At 35.7% G+C, this 27,970-nt stretch overlaps 1 protein-coding gene across 3 annotated transcripts in view; it reads left to right on the top strand.

The window, feature by feature from the left end:
* pex5la (peroxisomal biogenesis factor 5-like a) overlaps nt 1–27,970 on the top strand; it is a 71,262-nt gene that overhangs the window by 27,143 nt on the left and 16,149 nt on the right. Inside the window, exons 2-8 of one of the 3 annotated variants that reach the window (XM_017407022.3) lie at nt 9,369–9,473; nt 15,457–15,568; nt 19,324–19,533; nt 20,442–20,562; nt 20,697–20,790; nt 21,039–21,068; nt 23,526–23,621. In XM_017407022.3, coding sequence (XP_017262511.1) covers nt 9,369–9,473; nt 15,457–15,568; nt 19,324–19,533; nt 20,442–20,562; nt 20,697–20,790; nt 21,039–21,068; nt 23,526–23,621 — 768 coding nt within the window. The remainder of the gene's footprint in view (nt 1–9,368; nt 9,474–15,456; nt 15,569–19,323; nt 19,534–20,441; nt 20,563–20,696; nt 20,791–21,038; nt 21,069–23,525; nt 23,622–27,970) is intronic. The other 2 variants (XM_037974189.1, XM_017407023.3) reach the window with 2 other exon arrangements.

Raw genomic sequence — 27,970 nt, 5'->3', positions numbered from 1 at the left:
AAATTAAACGAAATAAACATTTGAAATATATGAGTTTGTATGTAATGTATGAATATAATATACAAGTTTCACTTTTTAAATGGAATTACTGAAATCAATCTACTTTTTCATGATATTCTAATTTTATGACCAGCACCTGTATATACAAAAATGTAAAAACTGTATATGCAGGTATGATGTGAATTTTCAATGCAGTTCCCACAATTCAAAGTGCTTACCTAAACTGTCAAACTTGACAAAATAAACTATTTTTTTTCCAATTTGTGTTTTCTAATTATTAAAACTATTATCTTGTAAATTAATAAAAGAAACCTTTCAACTGGGAGCGGACCTGAGCCATCTAAAATGAACACCAGAAGCCAGTTTTTCTGCTGATGCTGAAACTTCCTGACCTGTTTTTTTTTCTCACCATTTCACAAACGTTGCCCTCAAAGTGTGTACTCTACGGAGTTCAGAGAGCATAAATATTCATGAGTAAAACATACATCCTCTGATGTAGGTTACAATTAGTCCCTTGAATTGAGTCCATGTTGGAGCTAAATTTGAAACTGACATGCTTTGTTCATTCTCTGTGATCCAAGGTTAATGTTTTATGAGCTGCAGCCTGTGTGTCATGTTAATGTTTCAACAAAAGCCTACAGTATTCACACATGTCTCCCCTAAGAGTTGAAAAGTTTGATATGTGCATCATGTTGAGGTCTGTTAGCACCTTGTTTTAGATCTCAACACATCTCATCGCTGGCCTACAGTGACATTCTTGATCTCCTGAAAAAACATGCATGTGAATTTTTGTACTCCATAGCATACTGTACAATAGACCAATTATGAAGTAAAAGCAACAAATCAGTTTATTGCTTTTGAAGAATTTACCTGCGTAGCAATACAGCTATATTTACATCTTTAACACAGCACCACATGGTTCTGTAAAAACACACAAAGGCTATCTGATCATTTACAATAACCAGTACACACAGTTATTCCAAATATTTTATTTTAAAAACCTGCAATCTTATTAACCTGCAGTTTATACAAAGCCATAGAAAGCTTCTGAACTAAGAGGACATTCTGCTTCTCCAAGAACAAAATATTAACTTGTCACTAATCTTTATAGCATATTAATGTAAGAACATGTACCAGGTTTCACTTTGCAACTTAAATATGATTAGCAGGCCTGCTTAAAGGTAAAATGTTTCAAATTTTGTTGTCAGTCATTACAAAAGTAAACCACGTTTAACTTCTTAATTTTCATCCTTAAACATAATTTGCTAATTTAGTCACAGTGTCCAAATCAGAAGTTCAGAATCAGACACTCAGTGTGTGTGTGTGTGTTTCTGTGTGTTCATTTGTGATGCAGGCTAATGGGCTTTTACGTGTCTATTGGATGCTAGGACACGTCCCGTTACATCAGGAATACATTCATCCTATTTGCTGGAGTTTGTCTCCACAGAGGACCTCGGCTGTCCAACACAGAGCCACAAGTCTGCAACGATGGATTAGAAAGTTGAATGATACACATGATGCCATTTATACCAAATGGTCATTTTAATGTGATTCATACTGAAAAGTGATTGATGGGGAGATTATTGTACACAATGAGGCCATCAAACCCGCCTCTTGACTAATGCATGAGGGTCTAATAATGGTCAGAGTGATTCTTTTCATTCATTTATCAATATTAGACCAGCAGCTGAACATTCAATCAGACAGACTTTGGACTCAGAAAATTGCTGGAATCTCTAATTTATATTATTATGCACTATTGAATTTTGTGCCAGACTTGGCATAAATTCTGTCTGAGGCAAAAAAGCTAAGAACAAAGATTTTTCAGGCTTAGTTGCTGGCTTGTGTTAGGTCTAAAAACTATTCATTGTTAACTGAATTTGTATAATATTATTTTATCATACAAATCAAGGGCTCAAGAGAACCAGAACCTCATTTTTATTGCTTTATGTGAATATAATAACAGTCTGAAAATCTACCAGCCCAATAAAAGCACAGAATTACTAATTACCACAGTCAGAATAATTACACTACAGCCAGTGGGTTTTCTAGATGGTCTGGCCTTTTTAATGAGATAAAACAAAGTGTGAAGTCAAAGGCCTGTGAAATACAAACAACTGCATTAATTTAAGAAAAGATCAGATAATTGATTTTAACTAAAACATTTATAGAACGATAGACGCCCTCTTTATCATTAAAATTATAATATAACTAATAAACATTCTTCTTTATGCTGATTTTGTTCATTAATGATTTACCTGTCCTACATATATGGTTGAAATACTTTACAAATTAATGGATTTTAGGGTAAAAAGAAAGATTTTCTTATACTTTTAGAATGTGATGTCCCCTTTTTTCCGTTCTAAGCAGACTCCTAAAACACAGTGTGTGCATTTAAGTGAAGCAGATGTTCAGATATAAACTCGAGGCAACACTCTGTCCTGCAGTATGTGCAGTTACAGGAAATTACACGCTTATATTAGACATGTAGCTGCCTTGAAAATAGGTCAAAACTGCACTTAGTTGCTTTACAACACCGTTAATTTATTATGCAGATCTTCTGTGCTTAAAGAAACGCGATCCACCACAACTCCTGACAAGTGTGTAACAAAATATAAAACCAGTTTGAGGTTTATTTCTTTAACAACTCAGATTCTTTCAACTTTTCATTCTCAGCATTTGAAATACTTTTTTCTGTTTAATTTAGTGTCTGGATTTTCTCATTCTCAGTGCATTTTGATTTAAAGTTTGTGACCTTTAGAAACAGTTTTTCAGTAACTGCTGGTATCCTTGCAGGTGACAACATGTCCACCTCAGGTGAGATCTCCATTAGCAAGATGATTCTTGGATTCGTAGGCATTTGAGCATGCTCTAGCATAAACCAGACAGCCTGATGTCTTTGCACTAGTTCCTATTTCAACCACGTTTGCTCAGCTGTCCCAAACCTCCGGGATGGTTTCCCTCCATCTGTAACCATTATGAGGCGTTACTGTCCTCTGCCTTTCCCCAGCGTCGCTTCATTCATGGCGCATCCTCTGCAAAATGAAATACATCCAGCTGCTCTTTAATGAAATTAAGTTTACAGGGAGTCAGTTGAATGATGATTTTCTGGGGTGTAAATCTAAGGGTGGACAGAAATTGTAGGACTTTAGTGTTAATGCAACTGTAGTTAATTAACTATTGATTCACAAATGGAGGGCTGCATGTACAAACAATGTTCAATCTACGATTTAACTCAATAAGACAGCTTTGAAAGATTGTTTTCTTTTTATTTTTGTGTGTTTGAAGAAGGAAATGCAGTAAGGTCAAGTGTTTCAGCAGGACGTTCACCAACATGAACTCAATACTTGTACATGAACTCATAACAGCAATTTGGTAGTTAAAGTAGTTTATCTGTTGGTCAAACTCTTTTAAAACTGATTTTTAACAACAGGACAGACTTCAGTAGCTCATCTTTTAGGAATTCTGGGTGATTACTGCAACACCAGCTATGAGATTTTATTATAATTTTTATTGTTGTTTTGTTTGTTTTTTTAATTTAATTTTTCCATTTATATCATTTCTATTTACATTAAAATAACAAAAAAATACTTGGTTTCATTACTCTCCTTGTTAAATTTTATTCTCCTTTATGTCCTTTTTTTTTTTTTTTTTGTTCTGCTTGTATGATTTTTACATTCTGTTAGTTTTCTTTAAATTATTTATATTTGTTCATGGTGCTCTGTGGTTGTAGTCTTCTTGCATTGTTATTCTTGTTCTTGGTTTTCCTGCACAACAAATCCTAGTTTAGTATTTTAATCTAATTTTCTAAGGTTGGCTTGAATAAGAGAACCATATTAGTCAGAAAAACCTTGATTGGCTTATTACTGGATCTGTGAACCGTGTGGGGAAACAGGACTCCAGTCAGTTGGAGGTTTCCACTCTTGACCACAGGTTTGACAAAGCTAGGTCAAAAAAAGGAAAAAAATACAAGCTTTCAAAGTTACTTGTCACTTCAACTTGGTAAAATATAAATTGTACTGAAAGGACACACAGATCATTAAAAGTGGCTAACAGTAGTCTTTGAATTCACACCTAATGTTGCATTTGTGATAATGAGAGCTTTACCAGGTTTTTCAAATCACTTCCTCTGAACAAAAAAGACAAGAGTCTGTCTTTCTTTTTTTTCTTTATTTAGTAAAATAAAAGCGATAAATGCTCCAGTCAGGGAGCGGCATGGAGGATGTTGCATCGCTGGTTTTATGGTCCCATTTCAGCGTTTTATAATCTAATTTTCAGAGATGCTGAAGATAAAAAACGGTAACAGAGCAAACAAAAGCAGCTTTTTGTTTTTCACTACTTTCCTAATCATTGTTTCTCATGTTCTGGTCCAATCTAAAAATCACAATGTGCAATGCATAAGTAAACTAAAGCCAATTTAAAAAGAAGTACTCTCCTTGGATCTGATTCATGACTGAAGTCTGACACGCCAGCCTGTGGCTAAATGCTGCATACGCTGAAATGCCACCACAGGGCGGCTTTTAAATCCCCTGAAGCCTCTTTAGTTGACTAACGAATTCAAAGCATCACAAAAGCTTAAATCCACACAGATTTGTCTGTCACAAGTTAGGGGAAACAATAGTGGCAAGCAAATATGTCTACACAGATTGGCTAAATATCCAGCTAATCTGTAGAGGAAAGTGTGTGCAAACACTGAAAGCCGATACACTTTCAAACAACTGAAGTGTCAAATGAAATAAAATTGGCACTTTTGTTCAGTTAAATAACATTTTGCTTTTAAAAAGAATTGACCTATCAGCACAAGTAAAGCCCACAAATTAACAGATTATGCTATAAACTTTTACAAAATAAAATATTCAAACAAAACCATTAAAACAAACATTGGCTCATATTAATAACAAGTCTTATCATCTTATTTTAATCTTTTGTTTGGAGCAAAACTAAAACCACCGGTTGTTCGCTCACCATATTGATTTATCAGGGACGTGAACTGTCTTAGCTAATGTGAAATAAGTGATTATGTTTTACCAAATTCTATATTTAGATGTTTAGAAAGCAGAGTATTTCTCTCTTTTTCTGCACTGGAAGCAAGAAACCAAGAGAGACAGTTTAGCAAAAATATTTGATGCAACTAATTAGTTCAGCAGCTTGAATTGCACTGTTGTCATGGAGGAAACATGGTTACCAAGGAATAAATCCTTCACTTTGTTTAGTTTAGCCTTATACAATTTAATAATGACAAAATAAATAGAATAGTTTTTGCCCCTGGCATAAAAGAAATTTGCTTTACAAACAAAGCACCATCCTGAATATTAATGAGCTTTAATGTTTTCATTTTGAATTGTTAGATCAAGTACATAGCTGGCATATGTTTGATAAGCTGTGGAAAACCTGAAAACCATTTTTCAAGTCTTTACATTTGTCTCATGTCTAATAAATGTATCCTCTTCAGACAAGCCTTAAGGGCACCTACAGGCACTAGGATGAAGCTAAATGTCCCTCAGCTACAGCTTCATTTAGACCATGATTTGTAGCAGCTGACATCATCCAAAAGAAGGAAAAAAACACCTGCAGAAACTCACATAATAAATTACTGGCCAGAAGTTTTTTATGACAATGCACATCCAACTCTGTGCACAAAAAATATTGCTACATTGTTTAAACAAGTCAGGCTGTAGATTCCTCTGACACATTGTGTTTGCTGCCGTCTTTCCACGTTTATTATAAGAACCAAACCCTATAAAGTGCGTGACAGCCAATAAACGGTGGCAGAAAATGTCACACTGATAAAACCCTCTCTGAGTCACCATATTTGAAATGGCAGCAATAGAGGCGAGAAACCACAGCAACATTCGTGGGTATTAATCTACTTTATCAAGAGAAGTAGCGCTGTTGGAAGTCAGCTTTTGATTTTAATTATTTTCTGTTTCAGGAAGGGTATGTATGAATGTGTCTGCACTGTAATTAGTTTTCCATTTAATTTCAGCATTTCCATGTAAATATGAAGGTGCAGGTTAACAATGCTCTGTGATTTAAGGCAAAAAAGTTTAGTCAGAAATATTTTTTTCAACTTCACTGTAAAATTAAAGCTCCAGTCAAGGAGATCTGATGGCACAGTTCATTCTTGGCACTTTTTTACCATAAAATTGTGTTTGAATTTTGTAAGTGAATGAATGGCAGCATAATGAATTGTAGTTAATGTGTTAAACATACATAACTGAGCTGAAGGGAGATAAAAACAGAATACCCTGTGCTCTTTGTTTTGCCCCTTGAGTCATTTTTAAAGGTTTTTGCGGTGTGGCATGAAGACTCTTTTAAATAGATGTGTTTGGTTGTAAAGGACCTGACTTAATCATGTAAACAATCTCACTGATTCACACTTAGGATGCTGCAATGGTCCCTTTGTTGTTAATATTATCTGAGACTGTGGATCAGCTCAGTGTTTTTCACTCAAATCCTCCGTGTAAGCTTTTCTTTCCCTGTGATCAATTTTCCATTTGTAGAGAAGCTATTGTTCGCAACTTCTCTCTGAAGCCAAGAGACAAACATGGAAGAGGTGAACCGGTTTGAGTGCAGAGAAATGCAGCAAAAATGACACCATGCTGCCTCAAACAGCTGATGCTGTTGCTTGAAAAAAAACATTAAATGATTCTTTGAAAAATGTCATTTTTTCCAGCATACTGTAGCTAAGCTTCACTCGATGCAATATATTTATTATGGTAAAAATCCCTAATCTAGTGTTTTCTTGTGTTACTAAAAGTGTTTTATTTGAGAGAGAACCAGATTAATTATGAGCAAAAGAAAACCTGTCATGAAATTTACAGTTTCTTTATGACAATAGTTAAAAAAATAAATAATTTGTCACCAAGCAGAGGCCTTCAGATTAGTGAACATCCTATCACTACTAACCAAAGACATAGTTGCACCATACTGTGTATATATAGTCATAATGAACCCATCAGGCCAGGGAATCCCTAATTGTAAAACAACACTTTAAGTCAATGCAAACAGTTTTTGCTCAGTAGATGATCCTTAACTCCAGTGTTTCATATAACAGCTGCATCATTTACAGACAAAACAACTAAAACCATGTTTTTTGATGTACTATAATTTCTCGCTGGTGGTGCAAATGCTGCTTTGCTCCTGGCTACATCAGAGCAAAGCATGTTGTTGATTTCCGCTGAGTGAGTCTTAGCTTGAGAGAGAGGGAGCAGGTGCTTTATCAAGAGCATTAGGCTTTTAAGGGAAGTCTCCCCCTAGGCTCGACACATGCACTTTGAGACTTGATCAGTTGAGGAAATCAGTAGAAGAAAAACCTAATTTATTTTTCTTGCAAGCTGAAATGTGTACGGGCCTAATACGATTTGTCTAAAAGGCTTCTTGTGTGTTTCATGCTCTGAACAGAGGGCCTCACTGAGTCAAAATGTAAAAACTGAGAGTGATGAATGACAGCTTCGGGTTTTCGCTAGGTGGTAAATTTATCTGCATATGGATGATCTGTTTTTTGAGAAGAGCTGCGTTTTTCTGCCACTTTGGAGCTTCTTAAAGTGATTAATGGCATACAGTGTCTGTCTTCTAGCTTGGGAGGCATATTCTGAAGTAATAGAATGGGTACATGTAGTATAATATTTGTCATAAAGTCAAGGTAAAAATGATGACAATAAGTCAGAAAAATCTGTTTCACTTGTTAGATAATCATCTTGACTTATATGTAGAGTAGAGTTGGCAGCTATCAGACAAACTCAACACAGTTGTCTGACAAGATGAGGGGCTGAGGATGGTTCATGAAGGGCAATTACACAAAGTAAATATAGGCATGCATATCATTTGTCACCTAACATGCCCAAGTTTTAAACAAAGAATCAAGGCGCCTCCAAAAGTTGCCTCCAGTTGGAGATTTACATCAAATGATTACTTTTTAGGCATTTCATTAAAACACCTACAGTGGATTATGAAATATTTCACTAACAAACAGACAAGCAGAAACAGGCAATTACATAATTACCTGCCTTTTATGGCTGTGAGTAATAAACACTGTAGCTAAGGACAGGTTTCTACATGGGAGTAAGCTAAAACTGTGATCACTACAAAAAATAACACCCACAAAATAGACATACTCAGGAGTTTAGAAGCTTTTCTCAACTTGAAGTGCTTTATTGACTCAAGCTGCAATTTGTAAGAGGCAAAAACTCAATTCAGTATCAGAGAAGACATTTTCTCATCATACCACACAGTGTGCTCTTCAGCTACTGACTGAGACAACGTTTTATGTTGTTTGTTATCAGCTGCTTCCCACATATTAATAGAAAAATATCCTTTAATTGTTTTAGTCTTTTATTTGGCAATAAAAATATGATCACACATCAGCAAAGTTTGATAAAATAAGAATGCAATAAAGAAACATTGATTCTTAACCATGACTGACAGTAAATCAATATTGTTTTGACTGTCATCTGAATGGCAATCTGTGTGAAACACTATGAAGCATTATTGATGAAAATACAAGATTTTTCTTCAAACACAGTACAATACTAACAAAATATCTCATAAATAAATATTTTATTAACAGATGAACATAGTAGACATACTGTACATGTAAACTAAGAAATTGAAAGAAAGTCCAAAAGACAGGGGCAACAAAAGGCTAAAAAAATAAATGACACAAATAAGAAAGAGCCAGAGGAACATTTTACAACAAATTAGATTAGCTGGCAACAAATCTGTAAGACAACTGGGTTTAAAAAGAGCATAATACAGAAAAATCTAAGTTTCATGGTTTGAACATTTGATAAGTTTCATAGTGAATAAAAAATTATTATTTAAGATTTGCAAATCATTGCATTCTGTTTTTATTTACATTTTACACATCTAAATTTTGTCCGAATTGAGGTTGTAAATATTCAGCATAAAATAATAAGAAAGTTGCATCATATTCATTTTTGTGTATCCAGAAGATTCCAGGTTTTTTCTACTTGCTGTAGCATCAGCTGAGGGTACAGCAAATAACTAGTAATACGTTTTACATTTAAGTTTTAGAGTTGTAACACAGTAATCTGTCTTTAATACTTTGCCATCATAGCGTGGAAAAGTATTGCTGTGGACGACCATACTCATGTCTCTCTGCAGTCAACTGTCTACATTGTGTAGTGACCCCCTTGTCATTGCCATAGTGCTGTGGAAATGTCTTCACTCAATGTTTTTTTTTTTTTGCTGTTAGACAGACACCCCCTCCCTCCCCTCCCCCTGCACACACACACACACATACACACCATAAACCCTTTTCTGTAAGGTCCCCTTGAACGGGGGCAAAAAGCTCTGAAGTTGTCCAACTGTCCTGACAAAAGTCGTTGTTGATTTCACTGTTGTAGGGGAAAGACTCTAGGGCTGCAGATAAGACTGTTGCCATGGTCCTGAAGGAGATACCAAGTAAGGCGTCATCAGAAGGGAAGCCCCTCCTCACAGTGACTACCAAGGTGGGCAGATCCATTCCAGACCTCCTCCGTCCTCACCCCCAAGCCTTTGAGTGGAAATTCTTCATGTGTTGGTGACACTGAAACGCTGGCAAAGCTTTGCGTGTCCTATAACTGACCTCCACTGTCTACTAACTCATTTCTTGAGGCTTATGACTGTTGTATCTAACAAAGGAGTGACTATTATTTCATTTCCAGCTGCTCTATGGGGTATAAAACTCTTAAACTACATCACAACATTTATTCAAGGAATAATCTTATGAAGTAGCCTCAATTTGTAACTATAATCCATATGACTTTTTCTATCTTTTCCTATTAGCCTCTGCAGAATTCATGATGCTTTTAAAATTTAGCATGCAGGATATTTAGCTCTGTACAGAGGGATTCATGTGAGGGCCTCCATAAATACTTGATCGGGTTAATTAAAACTTCTTCATGATTTTTTACACCTCATAAGCAGCTAATCCTCCACACAAACTGTGTGCAAATACATTTGCAGAATGCCATGCTGCACAGCATGGCATTGAGCTACAGTCTGAACTCTCTGTTTCAAAGACTGCAGCTGAGCTTTTTGTTTCTGTTTGCTCTATAAGTGTTCAGCTGGATGAAGTCTGTGCGCTGGACATTGTTAATAACCTTTGTGTTTTGTGCTTTTTTTGATTTTGTGTATTGTGTGAGTGCTGCTGTGTGCACGTTCTCTTTTATGTCTGTCTATGTTTTATTAACCTGTGCCATGCTTCATACATGTTTTATTTTTTTTACAATGTCTGCTTTGATAGGCTGTCAAAGAACTGAGTCCATGCTCCCAGTAAAGGTGAAGGGAAGTAATAATTTCATTTCCAGACTGTCAGCACATCCATACCAACAAGTCTGAACCTTATAATCTTTAAAACAACTTCCATTTAATGTCTGAAAGCATTATTTGTCATACTCTAACTTACTGTACAACAGAACAAGAAGGACTGAGACAACAAAGATCAACTTGTCACGATCTTCATTAGTTCTCTGTCAGGGTTGGGCTATCCTCACTGATAGATGTTCTTCTTATATTAAGACTATATAAAAGTGCAATTATTTCTACACTTGCTCAAAAATAAGTAACAATAGTAAAGTAACAATGAAATGTTTATAATATATATCGATTCATTGTCCACATTCAAACACGATATGCTTTTTGTACGTTTCCTATAAATGATGTGTAACTTAACAACAAAAACAAAATGCTAAGTCAAAAGCAGGACAAACACTTTTACTTCAGTTACAGTTTTTTGTGTATTATATAGAATATACAAACATGTTTAAAGCATATGCACTTATCTTTGGTTGGAAAGGTTTTCTAGATTTATGACAAAACTGATTGTTATCTGAACTTGAATCCAAACTTTTTGCAAGCTCACATGCAGAAGGAAGTAGCTGCTGCAGGTCAGCACTGTTTTATAAAGAGCTTTTACAAGTCAAATCTATCTTTAACAAGTTTTTACCTGCATGTAAGCTTTATAAAACCATAAGACCTTTGCTGTTGTTTTTGTTTTAGCCAACCTTAGATTTTATTCAGCCATCAGTTTGACGCTGTTTTATTTTTTCAAACAGTTAGGCAGGTTTTGGTATACTTCTTTTTCAGTCAGTGTTTTGTTTTCCGTCTTCTCCACCTCCTCCTGTCCTCCCCTCAGCCTCGCCACCTCCAAGGTTTCAAGCCGAACTGGTACACAACTCCCTTGACAGCAACATCTAAGAGATCTCCTGGAGTCGGGCCCAAGTGGCGCAATTAGCTGAGCTTTTCCATTGCATAATTTTCTAGATTACCTCTTGTGGCACTTGTAAACAAAATGACAAAATGCTTTCCATAGGAGATGTGGAAAAACGGTTTCGTAGGCAGGGAGTGAGAGGGGTAAATGTCAGCAAGGAAAAACAGCAGCTTCCATGTAGGTGAGAGTAATAAGCAAACAGCTCAATAAGCTCCTCTCCTGGGTTAAGAGTTAAGCGTCAACCTATAATTAGTATTTGCATGCTACCACGTCTCCCTGGATGAACATGGCTGATCTCCGGTGCCCATTTTCTGGATGAGTGGAGAAAGAAAATTAGGAGGACTTGTCGTTTCCACTGAAATGAAAATCACAGGAAATGTTTTGTGGAAACGCAACCAATACAATAATTATCAAAACAACTTGATAACCTGAAAATAATGTTGTCATGTTTGCAGAAACTACACTGCAAAAATAAATAAATAAAAACAAACAAAACAATGGTCCCTGTGGTTCAACCGTGCCCATAAAACACCCATAAGTTGAGCTTTCATTAAACAATTTATATAAAGAGAGGAAACAGCAGAAATGGATAAAACTTTTATTGATGGACAATAAAGTTTAGATACTTGCTTGAGGTGTTTTTTGCCAGTTTAAAATACATTTTAATGTTCATCAGCTGTAACAACTTTACCTATTTGTATCCAATGTGTCAGGTTCATCAGGTAATAACCTATTTTTTTTTTAAACTGTACGACACAATTCATTAAAAACTAAAGTCGAACAGTAGATAAAAGTCAACTGGCTTTATCCCCAGGGAGAGATCAGTGTTAAATAATTCAGAAAGTGTTTCATCTTGTCCTAATGTGTTTTTCCTGCAAGTAAATTCAGCAACAAGTAGACTGGGGTTTATTACAGTAATGTTCTTGTAAATGCCTTGTTGTATTTCCTCAAATGCGCTGACACAGCTAGCTTTCAGCAGCATATGACTCAGCGGGGCTCTTAGGCATAATCCTGTCAGAAACTATTTATTTTCTGTAAATTTCTGGAATGACTGCATTACATAAGGATTATACTTCATAGGGTGTTCCAAATGCTCCATTAAAAGAGCTGACCTTCAGTGGAAAAAAAAAGAAAAGACAAAAAATATAAAGTCATCTGCTATATCATGTAAATATAGACACAACAATTCTTTAAAAACACCTTTTAAATTGTTCTTCACTGATAGAAGCTTCCTGGTTATCGTCCTCTCATCTGCTGCGAGCACGTGCCTTCATGAATGTCATTTACACCACGGAGCGATTCTGTTTCCACTCCTCAGGTCTCCTCTGAGATCTCCTCTGTACACTTCTGCCATTTAACAGATCAGTCAGCCAGCAGTCAGCTTGTAAAGAGCATCACATGATGATGTGCAGAGTATTAAAAAAAAACGAATGTATGTCCGTAAGAACACAAACAAAGGTTGTGCATATTTCTCACAGAAGTGGCTCCCTAAACAATTTAGATCATCTGATTCAATATTCTCAAAGCTTCAAATCTGTTTAAAAGAAGAAAAAAAACAATATTTTAACAACTTGTTGAAAAGCTTTGATGAAACTATTATATATGATATCTTTTCTGAAGAATAAATACATTTCAAAGAGTTCAGCTTTTCAGCCAATTATTTTAATTGACTAATGAAAAACAGCCAAACTGTTTTTTGTTTGTTTGCTATTCATTTGTGCAAAATTATAAATGTTTACTATAATTAGTTCTATCAATAATCAATAATGCTATCAATAGATCCTTAAATCTAACCTGCAGCAAAGCCTGTGGTGTTGAAAAAGTAACTGATTGATAAACTAAACTTTTTTCCTTCTTCACAGATGAGTAGTCAAATCAGATAATTATCTACCCCCCCAGACTACTTTTCAGTCAAAAAACCACTGTAACCACTTATTATAAATTAAATAAACACATGCATATCCTGCAACATGAGAAAAAAAGCAGCTGTATTATAATAAATAGTAACAATAAGAAGCTGAATATCACTGCTTTTGTCTCTCCTCTCACAGTCAAGGTGGTTTATTAGTCACTACAATGATTTAGCCAACATTTTATCTGAATACTGTTGGAGTTGAGCAACTAAAAATTGACTTATAAAGATAACAGAAGCTATTTGAAGGGACTCTTCAAACCAGCAGCTTTATGGTTATTATATACATTTTTTAAAGTCTGAAGCCACGAGGAAATGAAGCTCAAACTTCTGACATCACTGACAGCTGAAAGTGACTTAATCCTCATTTAGACTCAATCAACAGAGTCGACAAATCACTGAATAAGTGAGACCTTTTTTTTTAAAAAAAGTCCATTCATTCGCTTCCTATAATTTGTCACAGTGGTTGAGAACTCAGCAAAAATGCAGCAGCTGGGGTGAAATCAGTTTTCTTCACAATGTAAGACTTCCTGTGAACCACATCTTTATTCTGACACCAGCACAATCTCTCAAACCGCCTAATTACTTGTGCTGGGTCAGCTTTCTCGCGGCGCAGCACAAACTCTCACACAACAAAGAAATGACCCCTCTCTGGGTTGTGTTTATGCTGCTTTCAAACGATTCCAGGGAGCTGCAGAAGTTAATTTATTTCCTGCTTTGCTGTTTCTCCTTAAACTAGATCTCAGTCTAATATCAATTATATTCAAATTAAACACTGTATGCAAAGAATAAAACAAAATTCATACAATAACTATTGTGTTAGCCCCTCGTTAGCCTTTAACTATCACTTTCTGTCTGAGTTCTTGTTGAAACAAGACATTAATCAGTGGCATATTTCAGGATAAATAAAGATAACTAGTTTAAAGTTTCTGAGCTTTAACACATGGTTATTTGTATGGTTTATTATTGCATAAACAAACATGAACATATATTTCCAGAGCATGTAGAGTGCTGAATCCACCAGCACTTTTCAGCCACGTTATGTCAGATTGTGTGTTTCATTTTTGTAATTAAACCCTCTGCATCGTGGCCAAAAGAGCAACACAAGTGAATATTATGTTTCCTGGCCATAACTCTACACAGGCTGGCAAGCAACTGTAGAGGTAACTTATCCATCTTTTTGGGCTAAAACTCATTTTCACCTCTGAATTACGAAGGATTGGCAGGCAAATTGTTTCCAGCTGCACCTGGAGTGTATTGAGGCATCAGAGTGCTGATAATGAACTGGATGTGGCCCATTCCAAATTGATGCATCACAGCAGATTAGCATTTTCATGGTTTGGAAGGTGAACCGTGCAGTGATAGTGAAATAATTACTGTTGGGACATGTCTATTATCTGCAGCGTGGTTCAGTGGTCAGTAGTGATCATATGGTGAAAATATTAATAAATTGTAATTAGTAAATAGTACTGCAACTCAGTAATCTGTTCACCTCTCTGTAGTAAAATGACTTTTGTAGACACCACTACTAACATTTCTTTGGTTTATTGTTATTTTAATTTTTAATACAAACACATTCTTGTGCATGTTCACACAGAAGTGTGATTCTCAGTAAATCAGTGACACCTAACTTTGACTTTTGGGTCAACTCAGGCACAGAAACTCAAAGAACATAACAGACAACTTATCAAAAAAATAAATAAATAAAACTGAACCTTCTGCCACTTTGTTACTGGCCAGCTGTCACAAATACACATCATTTGTTCACGTTTTATTGTTACATGTACAAAAAAAGGACCAAAACCAACTATTTTTGCACTAACAAGGTCTTACCTAAAAAAAACTTGGTGTTTCATGGCAAGCTATGCAGTACAAGTCTTTTGATCATTTATAGTTACATGATAAGTAGCCCAACAATAAATACATGGTTCAAAAAAATAGAATAAAAAGACCCGGAGATTCTTTAAAAAAAGAATGGTTAGAGAATTTTTGTTTCAAAGTGTGCATCTGAAAATATTTCAAAAGAAAAATGTACCATAAGGTACAAAATCTTAAATTAATTTAGAACTCAATGAGTAAAACTAAAAGATGTGTATCAGAAAGGCACAAGTGGGTTTTCCACCCTAAAAACTGAGAGTTAAACCTTCTTTTTCCCGATGCAGGGATTTGCCAGAACAGGGACACTGCTGTCATGTGAATCATGGCCAAAGAGCAGAACTTCACTTTATGTTTGCAAAGCTGGGGGCAGTATTTGCAGAGGATTTAATGTAGGCTTCACAGAAACATGCCAAGTTGGAGCTTGAACTGTCTCATCCATTTGTCCTTACAGCTGGTGAGCGAGCAACAAGAGAGCCGGCCGCTATTAAGCCCTTCCATCGATGATTTCCTCTGCGAGACCAAATGTGATGGGATTTCCCGCCCAGTGACTTCCAACACAGCCGGTACGGCTCTCATATTTCAGTCTGTAAAACTGCTGATAACACCAAACACAAGAGGAACTACACTGATTGTGCTTTAAATAGATGTTTCTTTTTTATCTAAATGTATCAAATGTCTGCTAAACAAACAATCATTGGTTGTACCACATCAGTACGACAATGGTGTCTGCACAACAATTAGTTGTTTTTTAGGATAGAAATAATTAAAGTGGATGAGTCATGTTGTCTATGTGCTCAAATCAAATGAGATTATCTATTAGGCAATGCTTGGCCAATTATGAAAGGGTCTTTTCTATTTGTTTGTAGGTAATGAATGTTGCTTTGGTTGTTTGTGTGTAATTCACAGGATTTTATGTTCAGATTTTATGTCACATGATGTTAGATGGTCAAGTTTTTATTCAAAGTAGGTCCAACTTTGAGCTGAATTTTCAGAGAGCATTATGCCACAGTTTGGTCAATTTCAATGAACAGCTGACATTGTTACTTTTTTGTGCCAAGTGCTAATAAACCATCGAAAAGGCAGAGCCAAAAACATCAGATGAGTTTTTATTGAGCATTTCTAATTACCCCAATACAATGGATGCTTTACACATTGACTATAACCCTGACTTATTGTTATAACAGATGCTAAATGTCATCTTGATTTTTTCATGGATGGACCACTGATCAGTGAGTTGTGCCATCCTCTAAATGATAGTCTGCACAGCTGACATGTGTCATCTCCAAACTGGCCTCTGACTATGTTGATTCAGCCGAGAGGAATATGGAGGAACGTTGTGGGAGCCTCTCAACCTTCTGTCTCCTCAAAGCCTCCTGCTGCGCCTTCTGTCATTGACACGGACAGAGCAGAATTCATCATGAATCACAAATTTTATAAAATGGTCCAAGTCTATCACACACTTTCTTTGTGTGCAATGGCTGGGAAGATTCGGAACAACTAAAACAAAAGAAAAGCTGAGGTAAAAAATTAAAAGTGAAGATTTAGACAAACCTGATGTTTTAGTCCAGAAAATGCTTGTAAAAAGAAAAAAGCTTCTATTGTTTTTAAGTGTATTAAGTATTTTGTGGAGGAAGTTTCCTAATTTGAATGTTTGATATTTAACAACCAAAAAACGTTTTTTATGTAATGGTAAAATAAATTATTCAACTATTTTTTTTCTGTTGATTGTTTAAATGCTTTACATTAATAGCCACTGTCGATATTAATACAGAATCCTACAGTAATTCTTATGTATACTTATACTTAAATTATACAGTGTGGGGAGGGACTATTTGGGTTTTATATCTTGCCAAAGAATGCTTTACAAGTAAGAGTCCAGGATTGGATCAATCAAAACTCCAGCCAGCTGCTCTTCCTTTTTTACGTCACTTAATGTGAAACATTTACATGATACCTGGCTAATGGCCAGTTTGACACACCTTAAAACAAATCATGGCCAGCACGGTTGCTTTCAAAAGTCCATAAATATTTCTGATGGAGAAGTCTTATGAGATTAAGTGATATAAAGAGCAAAAAGACTCCTTAGCGAAATGTAATGGACAGCTGCCAATGAAGTACTGGAGCTCTTTTTTATTTTTAATTATCTTTTGATCAAGTTTACGTAATAAAACTATTCTACAAAGAACTTAGACTGATATCCACTCCTTTGAAACTTAAACTAAGCATTAAAAGTCTATTTGACATGTAAGTACAATTTATTTAAGACAAATTACCTAAATTTCACTAAAACAAAATGAGTATAAATTGTTACACTGTTTTTTGTTGACTCAAAACTCTATTTATTACAAAAGTAAACTAGTTATTTTAGGTAGTTGTAATGGTAAAGAACAAGTGTTAGATATGAGCTGGATGGGAGTGGAGCAATAATTATATGGAGTTATTTGCCTAGAATAAATTTTACTGAAATTATCTGTGGTCAGATTTTATTTATTTTTTCTCTTCTTCTGGACACCAAACAGAAAATGCACGGCCAAATATATTTTCATCTTCTGAAAAAGAACATTTTTGACATATATATATATATATATATATATATATATATTGGCACCACTGATGTTCGATGGACAGCTTGTGTTTAGCTTTAATGTTGAAAACTGTTCAGGCAAAAAATCCTCTTAATTGTGTCTCCTTTGATTTGCTTATTGTACTTGTCATCTAAGGAATGATTTAGAAGCATGAGGCATGAAAAGACAAGTGAGCGCTTTAATTACACAGATTTCAGTCAACAAATGCTCCCAGTTTGTTGTCATCAAACAGCAATTATGCAGTCATGTTCTTGTAGTTATGAACTCACGCTGCACAAAAAACACAGTCAAGATACTTAAAGATGAATGAGAAAACTGTAATTTTCTTCAATTATTATGGCATAAAAATCACGGTTTAATTCAGGGTTCTTATTTTACCACAGCAGCAATATTCATGTGTGTTTAGTTTACAGTCTGACAATTTTTCCAGAACAGTTTATTTCTATTCTGGCAGCAAAAACTATCATTTATAAAGATGTGCGTGACACTGTTAATGTGCGGTCAGGAAACAAACAGTTTACTTTTGTGCAAGATATTATCTAAATTAATTTCACAGCATTTTCAGCTAATTTCCAATTAAAATTATATTAGTATTTGTCCAGAAGTAGCAGTCTTTAGGTTCATTCAACCCTGCTGGAACGCTGTTGTTAAGTCACATATTTTTAAATTTGTCAATTGTTTTTGAAAACACTCTCACTGCCTTCATACAAGAAAAAAAGTATTTTTTAAAGAAAAAACTGAGCAAAGATGAGCAGGTGAATGGTCAAAACTAAAAAAGTAATTAAACAATATATGCAATAAAGGTGGATGTAAAAATCAAACCTCCTGACAGAAGATTGACTTTTTTTGCCTCTGGACTAAACTCAGATTGAGCTACTTAACTCACCATGTTATTCTTCTCAGACTGTGTATTTACCTAAAATTCATTTACATTCGCCAAAATAAAACATGTCCGCCCTTAGGGTAATGTTTCAGCTTTCTTACCCTTTACACCTCAGTGTACCATGTAAGAAAACATGCAGATAATGTAACACGTAAACATGTACAAGAAAAGAAATCTCTTGTTCTGTTTGATTATATAAGCAATAATGATACAAGTCTGATGCAATATGGTACACCTCTGACACTGAAGAGGAAACTCAACACATCATTCTTGATCTAAGTGAAACTGAACACATTTAAAAGTTTACAAAACCCAACAAAATAACATAATTTAAAAATTCTTTAAATCCAAAACATTCACTAGAATAAATAGATTTTCTCTACAATTGACTGTCTAATTTTTTTCTAACATGTTTCACCATCCATTTAGCTCATTTTTAGTAATATGGCAGTATTTAGGAAGATACTTGAGTGTTATATACTGTAAAAATTCAGAGGACTTTAAATCCATTATTATTTGGATTTGCATCATTGTTTTGTTTATGTTAATGTTTTTGATTTGTTTAAAATGATGTTAGCAGAACTTTTGCCATTTACTGCAACCATATAGTCACACCTCTTGAGTTTAGCCTAATTTATTTACTCCAAACTGCTTCAAGGCAATAAGCCTGATATTTTGCAGTGAAGTTTGTTTCAAATTTGCTTTTCAGCAAGCATTCAGTTTGAGTTTGCATGCTGTTTGGCAGAGATAGCAACCTTCTTTCTCTGCTTCTTTGCTTGTGTGACCTCGTATGAAAATATTCATCATAAATGCTAATAGAAGGAGCTAACCATGTGCTGTGTCTTCACAGTTCTGTCTTCAACACTGGACCTTCTAGATCTGAGTGAACCCGGTGACAGGAGGAACAGCAAGGACAGGAAGAGCATCCTGTCATCCCGGAGCGATGGCCAGCAGAACACCTCAAACAAGAAAAAAACGGATGAGACTGAGCTGATCCAAGTGGAAGTCGAACAGACAGGACCAAACATGCAAAACCAAGAGAGGGTGTCCCTTGACTCAGGTGAAAACACCCAGCGTTAAGATCAAAATTTAAATGAATCACTGACCACTACAAAGCTAACATTTATTCATCTATTTATTTTATTCTAAAACACATTTGTGACCTGGCTTAGACTAACAAAATGTATTTATGCGACAACAGTACTTTCTTATTATTTTCCTGATCTATTCCGTGATGTTTACACACAATATTACACTCAACATCAACCACTTTACCTCATTGCTCAAAAGCCATAAACCTCTCAAAACTGTCATGACAACTACCTTCCATACGCTCCACAACTATAATTTCTATTGTTCCCTCTGGAACTTCCTTTGCACGTGCTCAACACGGGCCACAGAGGGGTCAAAGCAATTTAACGTAATGACAGGGATCATCTCAGAAGACATTTTGAGGAAACGACCAATTACTTTTGTATTTTCCAGCTAAAAGGGTGAAAGGGATAAGTAATGTTGGAGGGTGAGTCAAAATGTGTGGCGGTGAGGTTGATTATAGTCCTCCAATATTTAGGAGGGAAAAGCAGGAAAAATTGGCAGCTGCTGTGCTTTGTTTTGTTGGACATCAATTGTATTTATTGTCTGTTTAGATCAGTGTTCCTCCAACTTGGAAGGTTTCAATTTGAAAAACTGAGTTAAAGGTTTGTGTTTTAACTTGTGGAAATAAATTACTTTTTAAATTGTTTTTGACCAGTGATTTACCGGAACCAGGGTAAATTTTTTTTCCAATTATTTCACTCAAACAAATTAGCCTTTGTTCAAATTTAAAGAAGATTATTTTCAGGGCAAGTCAGCTTTCACAAGGATTTTGTTTTTTGTTGAGGATGTAGAAATGGGTGTGTTTTGAATCCCTTTTCAATTGACACAGTTATTATTAATATGTATAAATATATATTTTTATTTTGTCCCTAGTTACCATTGGGTCGCTGGATAAATGGGAAGAGCTAAATCTCAACCCTGAGAGAAAGGGCAACAGAAAATGGAAGTTGGAGAGACGGCTTTCTTCTAAAAATTCATCCAATGAGTTTTTGTGGTGGGTCCCAACTTTTATTGTTGTTTTGACCAGAAATCAATCAATAACATAGTAAAATAATCTACTAAAAAGCACAAATGAAATTTGTTGCTAACAAGGTGGACCTTAAATGAACACGCTAATTTTTCTTTTAGGTCTATAGACTGTAAAACTCAATCAGATGCTTCGAATAAGAACACCATGGAATTAAATACCAAAGTTGAGCCAGAATCTGCCCTTGCATCACAAGTAAGTGCTCAGGTGGTTATCATCCCTACTGCAATCCATTTAATGTGGGATAGTTTAATATATTCAATCATTAATATTGATTGACATTAACCACTCCATAGCATGATGTTTTTATGTCACGAAATGATCAGTTTAAATCCTGCACTTTAATGCTGTCTTGTTGTTCAAGTTTGTATCTAATAAGTCACCCTGTCTTGTCATTGTTGATCCATCATTTTGTCCTAACACCTTCAATTCTTCCATTTCAGCTCAACAAGCAGTATATTAGTGGAAGACATGTAAGCCTCCCTACGTCTTCTTTCGTATGACAATGAAAGACTTATACATTTGCACCGGTACAACAGCATCACATCATCTTAACAATTTTGACTTTAAAAGACCAAAACCAGTTTAATTATAAAAAAATGGTGCCTTGAGGAAACCCAGATGTACTATTATCTGTGGGATTGTTCCTTTGTGGTGCTATAAGGTCCAAATGTCAAGGGCTTTCCTCCTTTATTGATGTCTCTTTGTAGGTCTACATAAGGGGTCTTGTTTCGAGACACCATTATTAGATTAATAGCCCATGAATTATTTAGCCGTCTTACTCTGAGCCCATTAGTGTTGATCTAGCTAAGCATATATCACCTTTTCAGCACTCTCATAAATAATAGATTTTGGAGTAAAGATAGCAGTCCCAGATGGAAGGAAGTTATTGGCAAACAAACACTAAATTTGTTTCGCTTAGGGGTTACATAGCAGCCCACTGACAGAGATGAGATGAGTTTTAGCTTTCTGTCTTGTTCGCAATCACACACACAAGTAAAAACTGCATGCTCAAAAGATAAATGTCTTGCATGAGATTTTCATACTCTGGACTAACACAAATATCTGGGTAAAAATGAATTAGAGTTTAAGGAAAAATCCACCTTTTTGTCATAAATACTGGTAGATTTTTATTGTTGCATATTGAACAGATTGGACCAGAAATTAAGCATACAGAAATGTTTCACTTCTGTGAAGGATGGCAGTAAACAAATACAATGAGGGATGGAACCAGATACATTAAAACCACATTATTTTAAGCCAATACTTGTGTCATGGTTGACTATGAATAAAAAGTTGCACATAGTTATCCTGTCTGACATGTAAACCAACAAAGAAGTGCCTTAAAGTTGTTAATATGATTCAGTCCAATATGAAACACTGTAATATGATCCATTCAAATGTATTCAAGAAGAACCTAAAAATGAACTAATAAAGCAAATACAAGCATGACTGCCAGCTAATGATAGCAAAAAGTTGCCTTTTTGAGAACTTTAAGTAGTAAATTAATGCACTGTTTAGGAATGTAAGCCTAATGTAGCAGCAGTAATTTACAGTCTGTTTAATCATTTCACAATTTCCATAATCTATTCTTCCAAGCAAAATAATGTAAAAAATGTTTTGTGAATCAAAGGTGGACATGTAGATGTACAGTGTGACTTAAAGACTGAAGATCAAAAACATGCTTTTGGTTCAAAACAGATTAACTACTTATGTTTAAAAGAAATGTGTGTGTGTGTTGGGGGGGTGGGGAGTTGTAATAAAATTAAAAGAATTTTTGCAGAGTTTGGAAAGAAGCGATGTCCAACAAGTTATAACTATTAAATTATACTTTTTTCAAGAAATTAAAACTGATATTTTAGTTTAGGGGTTAGGGCCTTTTGGCCCTGGGCTAGGGTTAGGGTTTAAAACTCGACTGTGCTCAGCAGGATGATGAGTCTCCCTAAGTTTTGAGGGAAATATGTTAAATACAGTACATGAAATAAAAATGTCCAGACCTGTTTTGCATTAATTTTGGGTGGATTTTTCCTTTAATAAACCAATTGCAGTGTAATGCATTTTCTTTAACACCCAGGTGATAATGTTAATGTGGCTAAATAGTTTTTAAACACTGCATGCATTTATGTAAAATTAAGTTGTGTGTATTTACAGTAAATTAATTGGGTGTTTTTCTCAGTCCATTTAGTGGTATTAACCTAAATGAATCTTGTATGATGGTAGTCAGTCGAGATGGGAATCGTTACAAGTAATGGCTCGCCTGATTCCCAAACACAGGAAGCAATAGACAGAGCAAGATTGGTCTCTGTAATGGATTTACTTGCCCTGGGATATAAATTGCATTTACTTTTTACAGTGAACAGTCCCGTATCACACCTGAGCATAAAGAGAGTGACTAAAACCATTTACTTGCATAGTCATAATACAAAATTATGGAAATTACACTGCAGTCTGACAAAGCCAAACAACATGCGTATAACCAGTCAATTTTTATTTTCAAAGCAGGACAAATCTTCACACCCACATCTGCCACAGAGAATCTATCAGCTTATTTCTGAAACTGCATGTACAGCTGCACTGGAATGGGCCAGACTTTGGGTGGGGGGGGGTGAAATCCACAGAAGCATGTTTTTCAGATTAGGACAGGGTGGTGTGTGTGTGTGTGTGTGTGTGTTACGGGGTGGTTGCTGACAGTAGTGATTCTGCTGGCCTTCCTAAGCATGTCAGAGGCTTTGTTGAGGCAGGGATATTTACTCAGCCCTAAGAAAGCAGAGACAGCTGACTCTGCACACGCTTTCCCACCCGCCTCTTCCTCTGGCTGTGTGTGTGTGATATGCTTATCTGAACATGTGTGTATGTCTCGAATAAAGGCATTTATGAAACAAGTTTTGCTTGGCATAAATGTATGTGCAATGTATGTGTGTGTGTGACAGGCTCGCCTAACGAAGGAGCAGCGCTGGGGGAGCGCCCTCCTGTCCAGACACCAGTCCCTGGAGGAGGAGTTTGAGCGAGCCAAGGCTGCCGTCGAGGTAAACCAAGTGCAGCTTCGTAGAACGCTTCACATCTGTCACCTGTCAAACGAAAGCCTTCCGCTCTGCTGAGTTTTAATGAGATTTAACAGAAAGATGGCTTTTCGGTTTGCAGCGGCTGAAATTTGTCTAATCTGTGATGTCCTCATCAAGAACATCTTTTAAAGGATTGTGTATGAAGTGGTCGGACGTGAGACGGCTTCAAACAGATGACTGCAAACAAATTTTCCTAATCAAAGTCAGAATTATATCTCTTTTTTGAATGTTTGTATCTATAAAGATACAAAGGTGTTAACTAATTATAGCTTAAATGAATCTTTATATTTTGGGGGCAATGCAGTGAATAGTTAGAAACTCTGACGATGCTCTGACAGCATGTGATGATGTTTCGTCCGTTATGTCATGATGAAAATCTTCCCATAAAAGCTTAGACTTACGCTCATGCTAGTGTTGACTTTTTTAACTGCTTAAAATGAGGATCAGAATTATTGTACAACTTACAATATGTCTTTAATAGCAAATAATGTGTTTATTCAAAAGTTTTCATCTTTGTGTGTTTTTCCAAAATTAGTACAAGGTTCAAATTAAACACAAATCAAACTTACAAATTTATATATACCAAAGATCATTTATTTATTGGTATTGGAAGTCTGAAAGCCCATTTAACCTGCTAAGTTAGTTAATTGAAGCTGGTGGGTCAAATAACTGGTTGAATCTGGGAGTATTATTATAGACAAATAAAATGTACTTCGTTATTAGTTGTTGCTGTAGCCACTTACAACAAAAAAGAAACAGAAGAAAACCCAAATTCAGCAGAAGGAAGTAGGTTCATGCATTCAGGAACAACCCAGGATAAGGAGCACATATCTCATCTAAAAGCAGGAGGAACATCAGTGTTTCTGTCTACAATAAGGACAGTTTTACAAAACATCATCAATTTCAACGTAAGCAGGGCACATGCAGAAACAAAAATGCCTCTTGGAAGAACATTTGTCTTTGGCTTGAGTCTTCAGAAGGAAATATTAAAATAAAGAATTACAATGAATTGACAATTTTTGCTACTTTTAAGCCACAGGACTTTCTTTAATATCACCCATGTAGTCTCATAATTGTTCTTGCTATGTGAATATCTCTCTGAATTGTCAAGCAGCTTATTTCCATTCAATTTCTTCAGCCTTGTAAATCTCACTATTGTGACTGCTGCACTGCATTTTTCCAGCTGTGTGAGCATGTTATAGAAACACTCTGAAAGTTCATGAGATAGTTGACCCAGAAAATTATTCACGACTCTGACCTGGCTAACAATAGGAAGGTAAATAGGTCAGTCATTTGCAGCCAGACAGATCAGATATCACAGGGGCAAGTTGTAGTAATTAGAGATGATTCTATTCATGTGTGTACTGACATACTAAATAAGTTGATTTGCTCATTTTTTGACTGTAAAACATAAAACAAATTAATTTCTAATGCACACTTTAATTTATTTTCTCTTATGAAATTGGTTTGCTTATGTTTTATTTTAGAAAAGCTGAGTTTCTGTGTTCTGTGTCGATTAATAAAAATTTAGTTTTTTAGGAATATCACTTAACAAGCATCTTCCTTCATAAAAATCTAAATAAAGCCCTAGCATTCCCTGAAGAAATGCATATTGTTTGCTGCCTTTCATGTCAGTTTTCAACTAAGATCTTATTTTGAGAACTGATGAAGTTATAGCTATTTTTGTCCAACCTATAAATGATGTTAAGCTACTCATGCGATCTCTTAGCTATCAAAGTATGTGTCAAGGACTCAACCACTACAACAGGAACTAAAACCACATAAAACTTTAGCTTAATATCAAAAAACTAGACTGAGTTCTCGCCTTTTTTGAGTTTGCTAAGGTCAGTTACTTGCCATGGCCATCCTAAATCAGTGTGACTCTAAAATCTAATCAGTTGTAGATCCAATGATGACTTTCTGAGAGTTTCAATAAAATCTGTTCAGTGGTTTATGAGATATTTTGCTAACAGATAAATGTTGTTGACTCTTCCAGTTAATGTGTTGTGAATTACTCTTAGCTAAAATTTCAGCTCAGTGTCTGTAAAAATGAGTTATAACAACTTTTGTTTTGGTCAAGGTCAATTAGCTGCAACGGTTATCTTGAATTTGGGTGCAGTGGTACATCCAATGATTACCTTTTGAAGGTTTATTTAAAATCCATCTTGTGGTTAATTAATTATTTTGCTAGGAGACCGACACCTACAGTTCATGTCAAAGTTTTAATCAAAAATGTCATATTGTGTAGTGCTTGGAGTAGATGTTGTGAATTAGTCACAGTTACTGCTACACCAAATTTTAGCTCAATATCTTTAAAATCGACTGAGTTAAAGCTATTTTTGTGTTTACTAAGTTTGCCTACATGTCGCATTCATCGTGAGCTGAACTAACTCTAAAAGCTCATCAGTTGTAGAGGTTCATCCAGTGATTACTTTCTGAGAGTTTCATTAAAATCCATTAGGTGGCTCATTAGATTTTTGCTAACAGACAGACAGACAAACACGCACAGACAGAGCCTTAAAATGACTCCAAAACAGCTGAGTTACATCAGCTTTACCCAGACGTATGCTGAGCTTGAGATGAGCTAATCGGCCCACTTGGGGATCCAACTCCCAACTTAGCAATGATGTCACATGTTGTATAACCCCAAATCCTCCACCCAGACACCTCCAGTTTAAATACAAACACAATATGCACAGCAGGTGAGTGATGAGATTCTGAGATGCTCCTAGATGAGCGTTTGATGATCGATTGGTAACAGTATCCTGCAGCCGGAGTGCCGGCTTCCTGTCTGGAGGAGCTGTGGTGCAACCATCCAGATAGTTTGGCTTCACTTGTCAATGTCAAAGTCCTACTTCACATAATTTAAAGAGCATTGCATACTCTTTCATATGCATCTACAAATTGAAATGGAGGCTGCACAGGGAATATTAAATCAGCTTTTCTTTTTAAACGTATTTCACTAAATGAGCCAGACAAACATAAGGAAATTAGGGCCCAGAGAGGAAGCAGTGAAGATGAAATAAGATTCATTTTACGCAGCTGTCTCTGATAAGAAACTATAGGTTTAATGCTTTTAGACGCAAAAATCACTGAAAAAGGAGAATTAAATGGCAATGATCCAAGAGATGGAGCTTTAAGTTCCTTTACAAAGAGGTGATAAAGAGATTTTTAAAGCAGGTAAATGACTGTCAATTAATCTGAGCCAGTGACAGCATAATACTTTCATTAAAAAGGGAACCACCGGAACAGATGCAGGCGAAACTGTGACTTTGGTGAACATCATTTTGTCTGAGAGGCATGAGAAAGTGCTCCCACAGTGGTGATAAAGATTAGATGAAGGAGACTGTGAGGCCCTTTGTTTGATTAAAACGGCAGCGAGAGAGATTTGCTTTTATCTTTCAGAACGCTGAAGCAATTTTAGTGTAGTTTGGGACTGCAGAGGCAGTGTTAGAGATGCAGCTCTGTGATCAAAAAGGTCAGTAGTTTTAATCCACGGGTGCCCCTGGGGAGAATAAATGAGTGATGCCTTCAACTCCAGCAGTAACTTCCATCAGTGTGCCTTCAGCCTAAAAACAAACAGGCAGGTGCAGAATGCATGTGTCGTATCAAATGTAACAATACTAAACTCTAGAAATGTTAAATTTCAAAGCAAAAAGGAAAAATAAAAGAATAAAGGCTATAACTTAAACAAAAGCACTTCCTTACTCCCTTGCTTCTGTTACAAAGTGTCAATTATTTTAGTTTTAAAATTATTTTAGTCTGAATGAGCTAGCTTGCATTTTGGCCAACAAGCATGTTTTATATTTATGTATAAATTTGAAATCTGGTTCAGACTAAACCAAAAACTGCTACTATTCTAGGGCAGATGTCAGTGCTGTTTAAATTGTCGCCATCTACAAGGAAGTTTCCTGAACAGACAAGTTTAAAGACTTTCACAAAGATGACAATAGTATTCTAAAACACATTTGTCCTGTGAAATGTATTTTCTTCATCTGAGTGACATTATCAGGCCTCCGGCTTCCTATTTCTGTCTCGCTGAGCAAGGGCTTGCCCTCTTCAGCAGTGTAGCAGTGGGTGTCTCATTAACATTAAAAGGCCAGTCAAGCCCTGCTCTAGAGATTTTTTTCCTTTTCTCTGTGTGTGTGTGTGTGTTGTGAGGAGGCTACCGTGTCACCGGTAAATACCTTTTGAGACATTTTTGAATTGTGAGCCTTCTTGGCAAAGTGGATGAACAACCCATGGACTTGTTTGCCTCCAAAGACTTTGTGTCAGTGTAACACAACTTAAGATGACCTGAGCAGATATTGTCA

This window comes from Kryptolebias marmoratus, linkage group LG24 (assembly GCF_001649575.2).
Source record: "Kryptolebias marmoratus isolate JLee-2015 linkage group LG24, ASM164957v2, whole genome shotgun sequence".
Lineage (NCBI taxonomy): Eukaryota > Metazoa > Chordata > Actinopteri > Cyprinodontiformes > Rivulidae > Kryptolebias > Kryptolebias marmoratus.
The sequence above is the reverse complement of the archived record's forward strand: the minus strand, read 5'-3'. Positions and strand labels throughout refer to the sequence as shown.